At 30.8% G+C, this 13,169-nt stretch overlaps 1 protein-coding gene across 2 annotated transcripts; it reads left to right on the top strand.

The window, feature by feature from the left end:
* Nucleotides 1–4: 4 nt before the first annotated feature.
* LOC108567742 lies at nt 5–8,627 on the top strand. Of its 2 annotated transcripts, none has more exons than XM_017928379.1 (6): nt 5–163; nt 406–565; nt 5,289–5,533; nt 6,121–6,314; nt 6,381–7,699; nt 7,753–8,627. In XM_017928379.1, the coding sequence occupies exons 1-6, from the start codon at nt 5–7 to the stop codon at nt 7,908–7,910; spliced, it is 2,235 nt and encodes a 744-aa protein (XP_017783868.1). In that variant the 3' UTR covers nt 7,911–8,627. The 2 variants fall into 2 exon arrangements, with proteins under 2 accessions (XP_017783868.1, XP_017783869.1); XM_017928380.1 differs by having other exon boundaries at nt 5,310–5,533.
* Nucleotides 8,628–13,169: the final 4,542 nt, after the last annotated feature.

Genomic DNA, 13,169 nt, shown 5'->3' on the forward strand with positions numbered 1-13,169 from the left:
CAATATGTTCGGAAATAAATTACGTTCGTGGATGGAGTCTGTAAGGCCGAGAAAGAAACAGCAACGTAACAAGGATAAGCAAAAGAACATCACTGCTGAGGGTGCTAGCTCAAACCTATCAAATAAATCTGTTTCCGTATCGTATTCCACGGAGAAAGAGATGGTAAGGTGGTAAAGCTACCTTCAATTATAATCTGATCCTTGCTGTCAAAGTAGTGGTTTTTTAAAATTACTTTTGAAATTCGTTGCTGTTTTTATATATTTTTTATTATGATTTGTCATCAAGTTTTATAGTGCTGCAATCATTTCCTGTTTTCTTTTGAAGGAAATTAAATATGCCATTGTTGTTATTTTTATATATTAACAACAACCACACATATCCCGTTAAGTTAACATCATTTTTAGGGTAATGTGGAAAGCAAATCTATGCAGACTATAGCGAGTCAAGGAGCTCGGTACTCTGGTGCGAATTTATCCTCACCGGAGTCAGCCTACTCCACAGGATATTCCACTGATGGCACTTCACCTGGTGCACCTCCCGAATATTACATTAACATCAGAACCGGTATTTATCCTTTTTCACATTCTATGTTTTCTTTCTTTATTATTTTGTAATTTATTATTGAAACAAAGCTTTGCTCTTAGTTAGCTGGAATGTTTTTTTTATATTGATTATAATTTGCTTTTATTATTTTCCAATTTTCGTAAAATCTTTTTTATTTTTTCAATATGACTTAGAAATCATATTTTATGATTACTCTTATGGACCAGTATAGGTTGTCATATTTATACATTTCTTGTGGCAATGTTTCAAGTTAAAGTTTACATAAAAAAATTTCTGCATTTTTAATATGCAGTTCGAATTTATTGATAGTGATATGACTTAAATAGTCATATTTTATGTTTACTCTTATGTACCAGTATAGGTTGTCATATTTATACATTACCTATTAGAATTTTTTAATTTCAAACAATGTTTTGCGTTTATATTTCAAATTCAATGAATATCTTTTGTACGGAGTAGTAGTACAACAGTTTTCTCCTATTTTATATTTAACACTTCTTGTGGCAGTGCTATTCTCCAAGCAATATTGGGCATTTGTTTTCTGTATTTATTATATTTAGTTCGAATTTATCGACAGTGACAGTTTGACACCTCTTGCTAAAAACTCAAAAGGATCGATAGGCTCCGCTTTCGCGGTCCCTATGCGTACTGAACATCGGGATCAAGCCAGCATTTTCCCTTTTGCTCTACGCTAGGTTTCTGTCCTAGCTGAGCTGGCCTTAGGACACCTGCGTTATTATTTGACAGATGTACCGCCCCAGTCAAACTCCTCAAATAATGATACTTATTTTTTGACCAAAACTTATAATGTTATAATTACATTTATATTTTTTTCCACTTCTTTTGAAGTTTTCTCAATTTTTTCGTTTCTCAAGTTTGCTGTTGAAAATTTGTATTATCCAACAACAAACGTATTTTTTAATATATTTTTCAAATGCATTTAATATTTTTTCCACAGACTAAAAGTACAAAGTTTTCTCCTGCTTTTTATTTAGAACTTTCTATGACAAAGAATCAATTATTAATTATAATTTTTTATCATATTTGCTAATTGCATTAATAGTGATACCTATATAATTGTCTTTAAAATATGTCAAATAATGATACTTAATTTTTGACCAAAACTTATAATGTTATAATTACAATTATATATTTTTCCACTTCTTTTGAAGTTTTCTGAAGTTTTCATTTCTCAAGTTTGCTGTTGAAAATTTGAATTATCCAACAACAAACGTATTTATTAATATATTTTTCAAATGCATTTAATATTTTTCCACAGACTAAAAGTACAAAGTTTTCTCCTGCTTTTTATTCAGCACTTTCTATGACAAAGAATCAATTATTAATTATAATTTTTTATCATATTTTCTAATTGCATTAATAGTGATACCTATATAATAAATCATATTTTATGATTACTCTTATGGACCAGTATAGGTTGTCATATTTATACATTTCTTGTGGCAATGTTTCAAGTTAAAGTTTACATAAAAATGTTTTCTGCATTTTTAATATGCAGTTCGAATTTATTGATAGTGATATTACTTAAATAGTCATATTTTATGATTACTCTTATGTACCAGTATAGGTTGTCATATTTATACATTACCTATTAGAAATTTTTAATTTCAAACAATGTTTTGCGTTTATATTTCAAATTCAATGAATATCTTTTGTACGGAGTAGTAGTACAACAGTTTTCTCCTATTTTATATTTAACACTTCTTGTGGCAGTGCTATTCTCCAAGCAATATTGGGCATTTGTTTTCTGTATTTATCATATTTAGTTCGAATTTATCGACAGTGACTGTATTGTTTGTTATTTGTCAAATATTCTTTCCTGGAATTACAAATCAATCAATTATTCGTATTATCTAACAATGATCGGATATATTATAATATCTTTCAAATGCATTGAATATTTTTCCACAGACTAAAAGTACAAAGTTTTCTCCTGCTTTTTATTCATCACTTCTTATGACAAAGAATCAATTATTAATTATAATTTTTTATCATATTTGCTAATTGCATTAATAGTGATACCTATATAATTGCCTTTAAAATATGTCAAATAATGATACTTATTTTTTGACGAAAACTTATAATGTTATCATTTTTCTATTTCTTTTGAAATTTTCTAAATTTTCCTTTGAAATACTATTCATATCCAATTTCTTTTATGGACAAGAATTGGTTGTCATATTTATAATATGTCTTTCAAATATCTTTCAAATTCATTAAGATATTCAATGGATTAACAGTACAGTTTTTTCCTATTTTTTTTTATTTAATGATTTCTGCAGCAACAATAAGTATTCTAGTATTGGTATTTTCCTAGCAATATTGGCTGTTATTTTATAGGGCAGTATCCGCCTGCTCATTTCTCGTGATTTCCTGGTGACTAGGAACCCAGCACAGTTCCACCCGAATTCATATATATATTTGGTTACAATTGGTGACTAATAAAGATTTTTTTATTATTATTACATTTATGAGTGAATATTTTTGCTTTACAAATTTTCTAAATTTTCAAATTTCGTTCAATTTTGATGAAGCCTATTTTATGTTTTGGATTTAAACATTTTAAACTTATATTCTAATTATGGCATAATTTATTTGTTATAGTGAAAATTTAAATGATATTTTTTTAGTTTCTGAAATTTTTACTGTTGAATTATTGAATATATCCACTAACTATTAGTATTGTTTATCATAAACTTGAAATGATACATTTATCATTGGATATTTTTTTTCGAGTTCTTTGGATTTGCAAATTTTCATTCGAACGACTTTTCGTTTCTAATTTCTTTTATGGAGAAGAATTTGTTTATCAATTCAAATATTGTTATTTAAAACAGTGTTCTGAGTTTGGATAACATATTTTTAAATTATTATCTTTTCCACTAAATATCAATATTATTGGCAATGAGTGACTTTTGTCCAATATTCCAAAATACTTCATACTGTGGCAATATGTCATATTTTTATATTATATGATCATACTGACAACTTAAATGATATATTTTTTGTGTCTGTCAAATTTCACTGTTTCACAGCACAGATTTCTCATATTTTTTTAATAAATGCTTTATATAGCAATAATAATTATTCTAATATTCTCCAACAAAATTGGATCCAATTTTTTTACATGGGAAAGAATTGGTTGTCTTATTTCACTGTTGGTTTATCGAATAATTTCTCCATTGAGGAATTTTCTTCTAATACATTTAGAATTCCACTGAGGTTTTTTTAATATAATTTCCTTGAAATTTGATGAAGTCCTTTTTATATTTTGGATTTGAACGTTGTAATCGTATTTTCTAATTGCGTTTATATACATGAACAAATAATTATAATAATTGTCCTAAACGTGTAATGATTTATGTTACATTTTTCATTCTATATTTTTTTCCATTTCTTTGGAAGTTTTCTAGATTTTCATTTGGTTTCCAATTTCTTTGGAACTTTTCTAAATTTTCATTTGATTTCCATTTCTTTGGAAGTTTTTTAAATTTTCATTTGATTTCCAATTTCTTTGGAAGATTTCTAAATTTTCATTTGATTTCCAATTTCTTTTATGGACAAGAATTGGTTGTCATTTATAATTCCAATCGACTATTCATATTATCCAATTTATTTTATGGACAAGAATCACATTTCTCATTTCAAATTTTCTAATTACAAACAATGTTCCGAGTTTGTATGATACAAATTATTTCAACGAATACCTTTTCCACTACATGTCCGATCAATAGCAATGTGGTACATAAACCACAATGGTATTTTCCTCTGATATTCTTCTATAATATTTCTTATTGGCAATTTAGTTGATACATTTTTAGTATCTGTCATATTATATAGAATATATCTACTTTTTCCACTGATATATTTTCATCTATAATACTACTCATGCCAAAATTGGATGTTAAAATTTACATATGTATTTGATACGTTTTTTGTATCTACTATGTTATACTTCGAATTCTTCTTTAAATTTTCTGTTCGTCATTTGTATATACGATTTTGTAAGAAATTACAAGTCAATGTCTTTGGTTTTTAATGTATCTTCTCTTTAATCGAGGATTCATTTCACTATTAATTTTCTTAATGATTCCACTAACTGAAAAGTTAGTTGGATTTCTGATTGAATGTCTAATTATTTAATGTATTATTATATTTTAATGTAAAAGCATGTAAACGCTTCTTAATTTATTATTGTTATTTTTAGTTTTAAGTTAATTCTTATATTTGTATAAAGTTTGACCATTTGGTTTTTTGTTATTTTATTTTTGTTATATTATTGTTATTTATTATTTTGTATAGTTTTAAGTTACATTTTATATTTGTATTGTTTATTTAATTTCTTTATATTAAAGAAATTTGTATTGTACGTCTGAGTTTTTTTTCAATTATTTTCCGTTGTGTTAGAAAGTTGCTAAAGTAGATGACGAGACTGGCTTGAGTCCGGGGGAAAGCATGTATACAAATTTTTCCCATTGTCTGGATATTCGATGTTTTTTTTTTGCTGCTTTCCATCGGAGATATGTCGGATGGAAAGGGAATCCAACGAGAAGGCCCTAATGCGGCGCACCGTCAAAGGCACGAAGAAAGCCAGCATTTTTTGCTGTACTGAATTTATTCGAAATTGGTTTCTTTGAAGTCTCTCTTGGATATTTCAGCTATTACTAGCTAGGCATGGTTGATTTGTTGCTCCTTCCTCTAGGGATACGATATTTCTCTGCAGAGGCTGATAAACGACAAACGGTCACCGAGGTTATTGGACACGGAGGTGGCGAGACTCCTAAGCGGCTGCCCGAAGTTCCGACTCCGAGACCATCGCCTCTTCAACAGAAACAACAACAGTTGACACCTCTACCGCCTCGGGATAATTTATCGTCCCATGGAGATTTGGAGCGAGGCCCGCCGACGGCAGTTGTTCAAGTTAACGGGTCCACCCCACCGTCGATGGTAAGTTTTACTGCCTCATCCCCTCATTTTATTATATCGTCCACTTGCGTAAATCACGTTACTGCTTCCAGTGCAAAACTTTTATTTTTAGATTATCCCCCGGACATTTATCTCATCGTCGCTTATCTTGTCTTTCCACATCTATATAGTATAGTCAGTGTTCAATTAACGTACAAAATCCAAACAAATTGCCTACGTTAAGTGAATGTACGTTAATCGAATGCTGATTCAAGAATGCATTTACGATTTAGGTACACACATGACTTCGTTCACATAGATTGTAGATAGATTTTCCATAGAAATAAATATACCGAACTTGAAGTGAAATACACAACATGAATGTGCTATAGCCGCCGAATAATTGTACGTTCATACGAACATCTATTTGTACGTATTATTGATCTACGTTATAACGATGTACGGTTAGGTGATTGCTGTTTGTACTTCAAAACAATCTATGTTTAATATATTTTTTATGTTATTAAATTAAAAGCAATCTATATTGGTTATATGTAATTGGATGATAATGTGGATGTTCCTAATTAATTTTGGATTTAACAATTTTATGTTTATGTGTTTGGATACAGGATTTTATTAGGGGAACAACAATGGTAAATGCATCACGGTTGCCTGAGTCGGGAATAACATCACCAAGGCAACGTAATCGAATACGAACGAATCCATGGGTCCCTGGGAATAATTTAAGCCCTGGGAATAGTTGCGTGGGATTGCAGGGTCGCCAGGATTCGAACACCCCGAGGACAAGCTTAGTGAATAGCCCGTGTGTATATCAGCATCTCAAGGATGACGCTCATAAATAACGTTTTCCCCCCTTTTTTTTCCTCAGCGTCGCCGTTAGGTATTTAAGCCCAACCGTTCCATGTAGCCCCATAAACCGCCCGCCGCGATGCGACTCTCTATCATCGTCATCTTGCTCCTCCTTAAGTGCAGCAAGTTTAAATTGGGATGCGAGCTTAGTCCGAGATGGATCATCTCATCTCAAGATGTTGGGTCGTAGTCCTCGTGTACTTTCTGCTAGTGATGAGGAAGATGATTGCACTTTGAACGAGATGATGGGCAAATACGATGAGAGTTATATCTACGAAAAGGAAACTGATATATTGAGTGATAGCGATCCGACTGATTGTGAAACCGACATCGATACCGGCCAGGATGGAGGTGACGAAGATGATCCGCTGGAAACGGAATTCGACTTCATAGATAATGGATCGTTTTTGGAATTCAACATCAATAACGACAAAAATACTGGTCACTGTACTTACTATAACTTCGAAGTGCAGAGGCGATGCTCTCGTCGCAGAACATCAAGAAGATCACAGAAAGACTTGAGTCCTAAGAATAAAACAGAGAAGAGGAGGCGATCGATCACTGGTAAGAAGCGTCAGAAGATTCATAACTTTAACGATGGGACGCGCAGTGCTGGCGCTACACCAGTATCAGCACGCAAGACGAAAACTAATCAAGTGTCGAAGCTCGCTATTGAAGATCGATTTAGGAAGAGATCAAACTCCGTCAGCATACCAAGAGATCCAGTGCACTTCTTTGATCAACGCGACAAAGAAGCTGACAAGAAATATAAAGAGCTTATTGTAGAGGCTGAACATATTTTGAAAAACATCAAGACCAACGCTCTTTCACCGAGGAGATTACCAGGTCCAACCAATAAGCGCGTGGAACTGCTCAGAACTGAGAACACCAAACCTGATGCCTTTGTGAAGAACAGAATAACTGAGGACACCTCTAACCTTCACATCGCTCGAATTCCGTCCAACTTCTCTCCGAGATTCAGTCCGAAACGTAACCACATCACCAAGTTTATTAACAACAATTCACCAATTCTATTGAGGAGAGACTTAGACAAAGATGTACGTGGCACACCGCTACCTCTACGCAGCAATAAGAAGTCTTCACCTTTAACCAGGAGGCAATCAAAAACTGATCTATCGGCTAGGCGAAGTCCGAAATATCGTAAGAAACTGATCCGCACCAAACAGACTGATAGCTTAAGCTCCGATTCCGAGCCTGAAACTCCGAAGCACAAAAGTAAATACAATTGTCCTCAAAGTGAACCCGTCAAAAGGAAGATATACACCAATCAATCTAAGGGAGTCGCCTTTAATATACTGCGCGAATCTTTACCCTATGGTAAGTTGACACTTAATTGAAATGATATTGACTAATTAAGATATTTATTTTAGATGACTACATTATTAGTGATAAAAACAAGAGGAAAAGCTGCGAAACGCTTCGTCAACAGGTTTTATTGAACACCATTGTTAACTTAAAGAAGAGCCTTGAAGATCAATCGGCGTCACTGAAGCAAGCCTACAGGAGTTCGCAGAATTTACACAGCTAAGTCTGGAAAACAAACGCGGGTTGAATTTAATGGTCGTTCTTTGAGTATTTAAATGTAATGAATGAAACATTATTTAAACATTATCCGATTGTAGTAAATATATTTAGATACCGAAAAAACATTAGATAAGAGGTAGTTTCTGCTAACAATGTAGCTGACTAATAATGAAAACATTAAAGGATAGCCTAGTTTCATTAAACATTATGTTTTACAGTAAATTAGTGAAGGAAAATTGTCGTAGATAATTATATGGTAGGATAGAATATTTCATCAGTGTAACTGTAGATTTTATAAACAAAAGAAAACATGTAGTCCCTCCCTTCCCTTTTAGGTTTGTTTATGCAATTTTGGCTCAAAGATAAGTAACATGTTGGAATGCACTAGTTCCTAATGGCTTCGTGTGGTTTCAAGAATGGCTCAGCTTGGAATTGTGCGAAGACGACCCACAATTTTATTTGTTCGCCTCCGCAGATTATGTTTGTTTGATGGAAAAAGGAAAATATCTACAAGTATGCCCGAAACTATTTTTATACGCAAGTTTTTTGAGAATGGATGGCTCATGCCTCCTTCTCGCGCGATTCTCAATGGCACATAGGGCGCACTCGTATTGTAAATCAATTTGAAGATAAATGATTGTCGAAGAACCGTGTACGAGGTACTAATTTGTTTACCAGGTTTTTGAACTTTTGTTAACTTTTTTACCAACAGGTCTTTTTGCTGTACATATATATTATTGTATACATGTTGTGAACATGAATATTATTGTTATAATACTTGTTTTATAAAGAAAATAAATAAATGAATAATTATTTAAAATAATTATATTTATTAATCTTCAATACCTAAGCAAGTCAAATATGTTAAAGTTTTCAAACTATTTTTAATTACTATTATAAAATAGTAAATATTAAAAATATATATTTTACAACAAATTTTAACATTCCTGCTGGCCGCATATAAGAAATTTATTAACATTTAAATACTACAAATTATTGTATTTTTTCCTAATTTAATTGTGTGCTTATCTGTTTAAGATTTCCTATTGGTTTTCATACAATCGGCATAGGCAACCAAATTTACAAATATGCTCTTTATTATCTAAATAATGGCATTTCTTTATAATTTGCTAGATTCCACGTGTCATATAGAATACTTATACTTATTAGACACTTTATTTCTTACTTAATTTAATAATTACATATCTAAGTATATATTTGTTCTTTCAGTTGAAACTGTTGCGCAAGTGCAGGGAGGAATCTACTCTGAAAGAAAGTGATATTGCACGATTTACAATTACTTCCAAATGGAATATTTAATATTAATGGATTGTGTTGTAATGAACTTAAATAAGGTAAAGCTTTCACTCTGAAAAGTATTTGTAGTAATCCAAAAATATTGTTTATTTTAGCTCTGCAACGTCCATTTAACAACTGCCAAAAACGTGAAAAATGAATATCTCATCGCTACTAGGGAAAGGATACTCCTCATCATGATTAAAATCTAGTTGAATCTTAGTATACCAGTGAGATAAGCAACAAATTTTAAGTGACCAGTGTTCAGTATTTTAATTTACATTAGAGAAAATATGAATATATATTATTGTTTGTAAAATTTAAGTTTTGGATGAAATAAACTTATTTTTGTAACTTATAAAATTGTAATTCTAACTCAAACCTCCATTAGATTATGGTATTAAATATTAATTATTTAAATGCTTTAATGTTTTTTCAAATACTAAGAGAATTAATATGATGTATTTATCGCTTATTTCTTCATATTTTACTTTTTGTATTTCGAATTCAAATATAATTTATATGGGCAACAAACTATCACCGATGTACGTTTCGTTGCCTATCGATGTTTCCGCCGAAAGTTGATATTCTTATATCATCTTGCACTCCGTGTTAATATTCTTATAAATGTCCAATAAATATCAATTGATGGTAGAAAAAGTGTTAAATCTAATTGAAGCTAATCAATGTCAAACATTATTCAAATTGTCTTCTATGATTTTTCATTTACTAAAATAAAATGCGAAAATATTTAATCCAATGATACCAGTAAACATCAAGAATAAGATTATTATGATCTTTGTATCTTTATTTTGGCTATTGTGTTTGAGATGTTAATAGCCAATTATATTACTTATAACAATTTCGTTATATTGATCAGATCCTAATGAAATAGTACAACAACTTTACAAAGATTGTTATTAAATTTTAAGAAAATATCTCGAAAATCGCACAAAATTTCGGTAATATTCAGGAGCATTCAAAATCGAAATGCTCGAAGTTACGATTCTTGTTGAATTATGTAGTCATCCTGCGTGGTTATCCTGAAATTAATGCAAACGTGAAGATGCTCCTTACCCTCAAAGACACATTTGAAACCAGAAAGCTGCCAATGTGTTCGTCTGCAAGGTGCAGCTTTCAGCTATAATTTGGTATAATTAGAAAAAGTTAAAACAGAATATCATTATTTATGAATATTACGTAACTTTTATTGAACAATGAAATGCATAACCGTCCCTTGTTAAGTAATAATAAATATTTAAAAAAAGTTACGTAACTTTCGATTAATCTAGAATAAACGTGAAAAAAAAGCAGGTAGCTCTTTGGAAATCATTAGTTATAGCATGTATGCAACCAAACGTACACCTAGGTAAAATAATTTTATTGCATATGATGTGTTTACAGCTTATAAAATTATCGATTCCCTTAAGAAATCATGTAACTATAAAGATTAAACTTTAAATATATGTATTATTCCATCATTTTTATAGAGTACAGAAGAGATATACAAACAAAAGTAATCTAATTATAACAAACAAATATATAATATTGGATACATATAAAAACGCTACCCAATGCTGAAGAGTATTAAATTGGTTTTGTATGGTAATTTATATTAAATATCAAAATAACCTTGATATATAATATAAGTACCGTCTGCTTATGTAAATTAAATCTGTCTACAAATAAAAACAAGATTTTCTCCCACATTAAATCCTGTTTGCAAAAGCACTTCAACTATAATTTTACAATTAATAACAGAATGATATATTTAGGCATTTCAAAGGAAGAAACAGTTATCCTCGAATTAACAATAACTAATGAATAAATGCAAATTGATACCATTAAGCAATTTGTACAATAATTGTAACATAACGAACTCCGTGTATTGAGCAAATGACCGTTAATTATACGAATTCAGTTTAAATGTAATCACAAGCAGACCTTCTGTAATTGAATTATATAAACTGATGAATCGATATGGCCGATCCATTAATTAATCTTATTGTGTATGAACAATAGGCTTCATACCGAAATCCAAACTATTGGCTTCAATTTACCAAACACGATTCAATTATGTTTTTTTTTATGTTTCTTCTTCTTCCAATCACTCACATTTTCAAAACACATCTATTATATAATTATTATATTATATAATAATAATAGCCATTAAATCTTACTTATTTTCGTAGGTAATTGAAAAAATAATAAATGCGAGAATAAACAAACTTTTTTTTGTACAATCAATATAATATTTTTATTTATATTTAGCAATTACTTGAATAAAAGACGTCTAAGGAATGCGCAGAATATTGCATGTGTATTAAATTAAAGTGAAAATTTGTGGAAAAGGATAAAAGGACGATGTCCTTGAAAAAAACAAATTGGCAGAATCGCGCGTATGCTGTACAAATGCACACTTATGTAATTAGTTGATGCTGGAACGTAATGCGATTACTAGAACTTTACGTTGGAAAATGTTGGAAATATTTGGGAACATATGCAGAGAAATAATAAAATTACCATTTGTTCCGTAGTTTCCTCAATTAGGAAATTGCAAAATTTTAGAAGCATTTCGAGTTTGCGATTGCGAATTGTAGCTGCTACAATTATGCAACGCCATCGGCACGTATATACATTGGTAGACGACAATAATGCCATTGTGGTTGTATTCGAATATTTTGGATGGATTTCGATTTGGGAACAATAAAATCGCCGTCCATGCATATGACAATTCACGTGGCATGTGTCTACTCGAATCTTCCACGTGCACTGCTGATGGACAATACCTGCAGGGTTTTGTCACGAACAATGCTTATGCAAGCAATGCGATGAATCCGTTAATACAATGCTAATAGAACGTAATTAAACCGTGGCGATGATTATAATATAAGTTGAATTTATACTTTTAATGGATGTGTACGTTGTTTCTCATACTTTGAGAGAATTTCGGTAATAAATACACATTATTAGTATTTTATATTTTATAAAATATTTTTTTTTTTAAATATTTTACGATACATAAAATGTGGATTTATATCACACATCCTCTGGTTTAACCATGGTTGAGTAATATTAATGACTGATTTTTCATTTTTTTTTTGTTGTCTTCACGTTTTATGTGTAACCACGTGTGCAAATTACATAACTGTAAAGGCAAATTATAAACAAAATTATGGCTCTTTCAATAAAACTACTATAAATAAATTGTCCATATTGAAAGCGTACTCCATTGTATCTGCATATCTACACTGAATAAAGAATTTTAAAATTGAATTGAAAGCGTACTGTCCTTACGTTTTATTTAATTTGTCAATAATCATGAAAATATGTATTTTCTTGGATTTTGGTATTTACTGTTGTACTTTAATAAACTGTGTAAAATTACGCGATATTTTATTGAATCGTTTCAATTTAGTTCAAGATTTAATTTATTTTAAAACTATTTTTTTAAATTGAACATTTGAAGGCATAGTACAAATATTTGCACCAATTCTAAATAGAAAGATTTCATTATGAATAAGTGAAAAAGTGAATGAGAAAAAAAAGAGGACTACTTCAAATGGTCCATGCGAGAGGCCGTAAAATTACATGGAACTCAATTTGGAAACGTTGCTAGATAATTAAAGCTCTGCAAAAGATTCTCGTGCTTTTATGTAATGAACGGACTTTTGTAATATTGCATTTTTTTTTGTTGTTGCTGAGTGAATTCAGCTGCGCTAAACAAATTCGATACACCGGAATTTTCGCCCCCGCATCCGTTTTAATTAGCACAGTCGAGTGCTTTAATTAGCAAACCGAATTACATAACTCTCCATTCAGAAATTATAAACGGAGTACGTTTGATGTCCAGTTTGTTGACACGACCAACGCACGATTGTCCAATGTTTATTTCTATCACATAAGGTGATAGCTGTCATTTCGCAACCAAAAGTTTATAACATAACGTTTTTTGGTGACAGCTGTT

The sequence above is a fragment of the Nicrophorus vespilloides genome, unplaced genomic scaffold (genome assembly GCF_001412225.1).
Source record: "Nicrophorus vespilloides isolate i.1.1-1 unplaced genomic scaffold, Nicve_v1.0, whole genome shotgun sequence".
Classification (NCBI taxonomy): Eukaryota; Metazoa; Arthropoda; class Insecta; order Coleoptera; family Silphidae; genus Nicrophorus; species Nicrophorus vespilloides.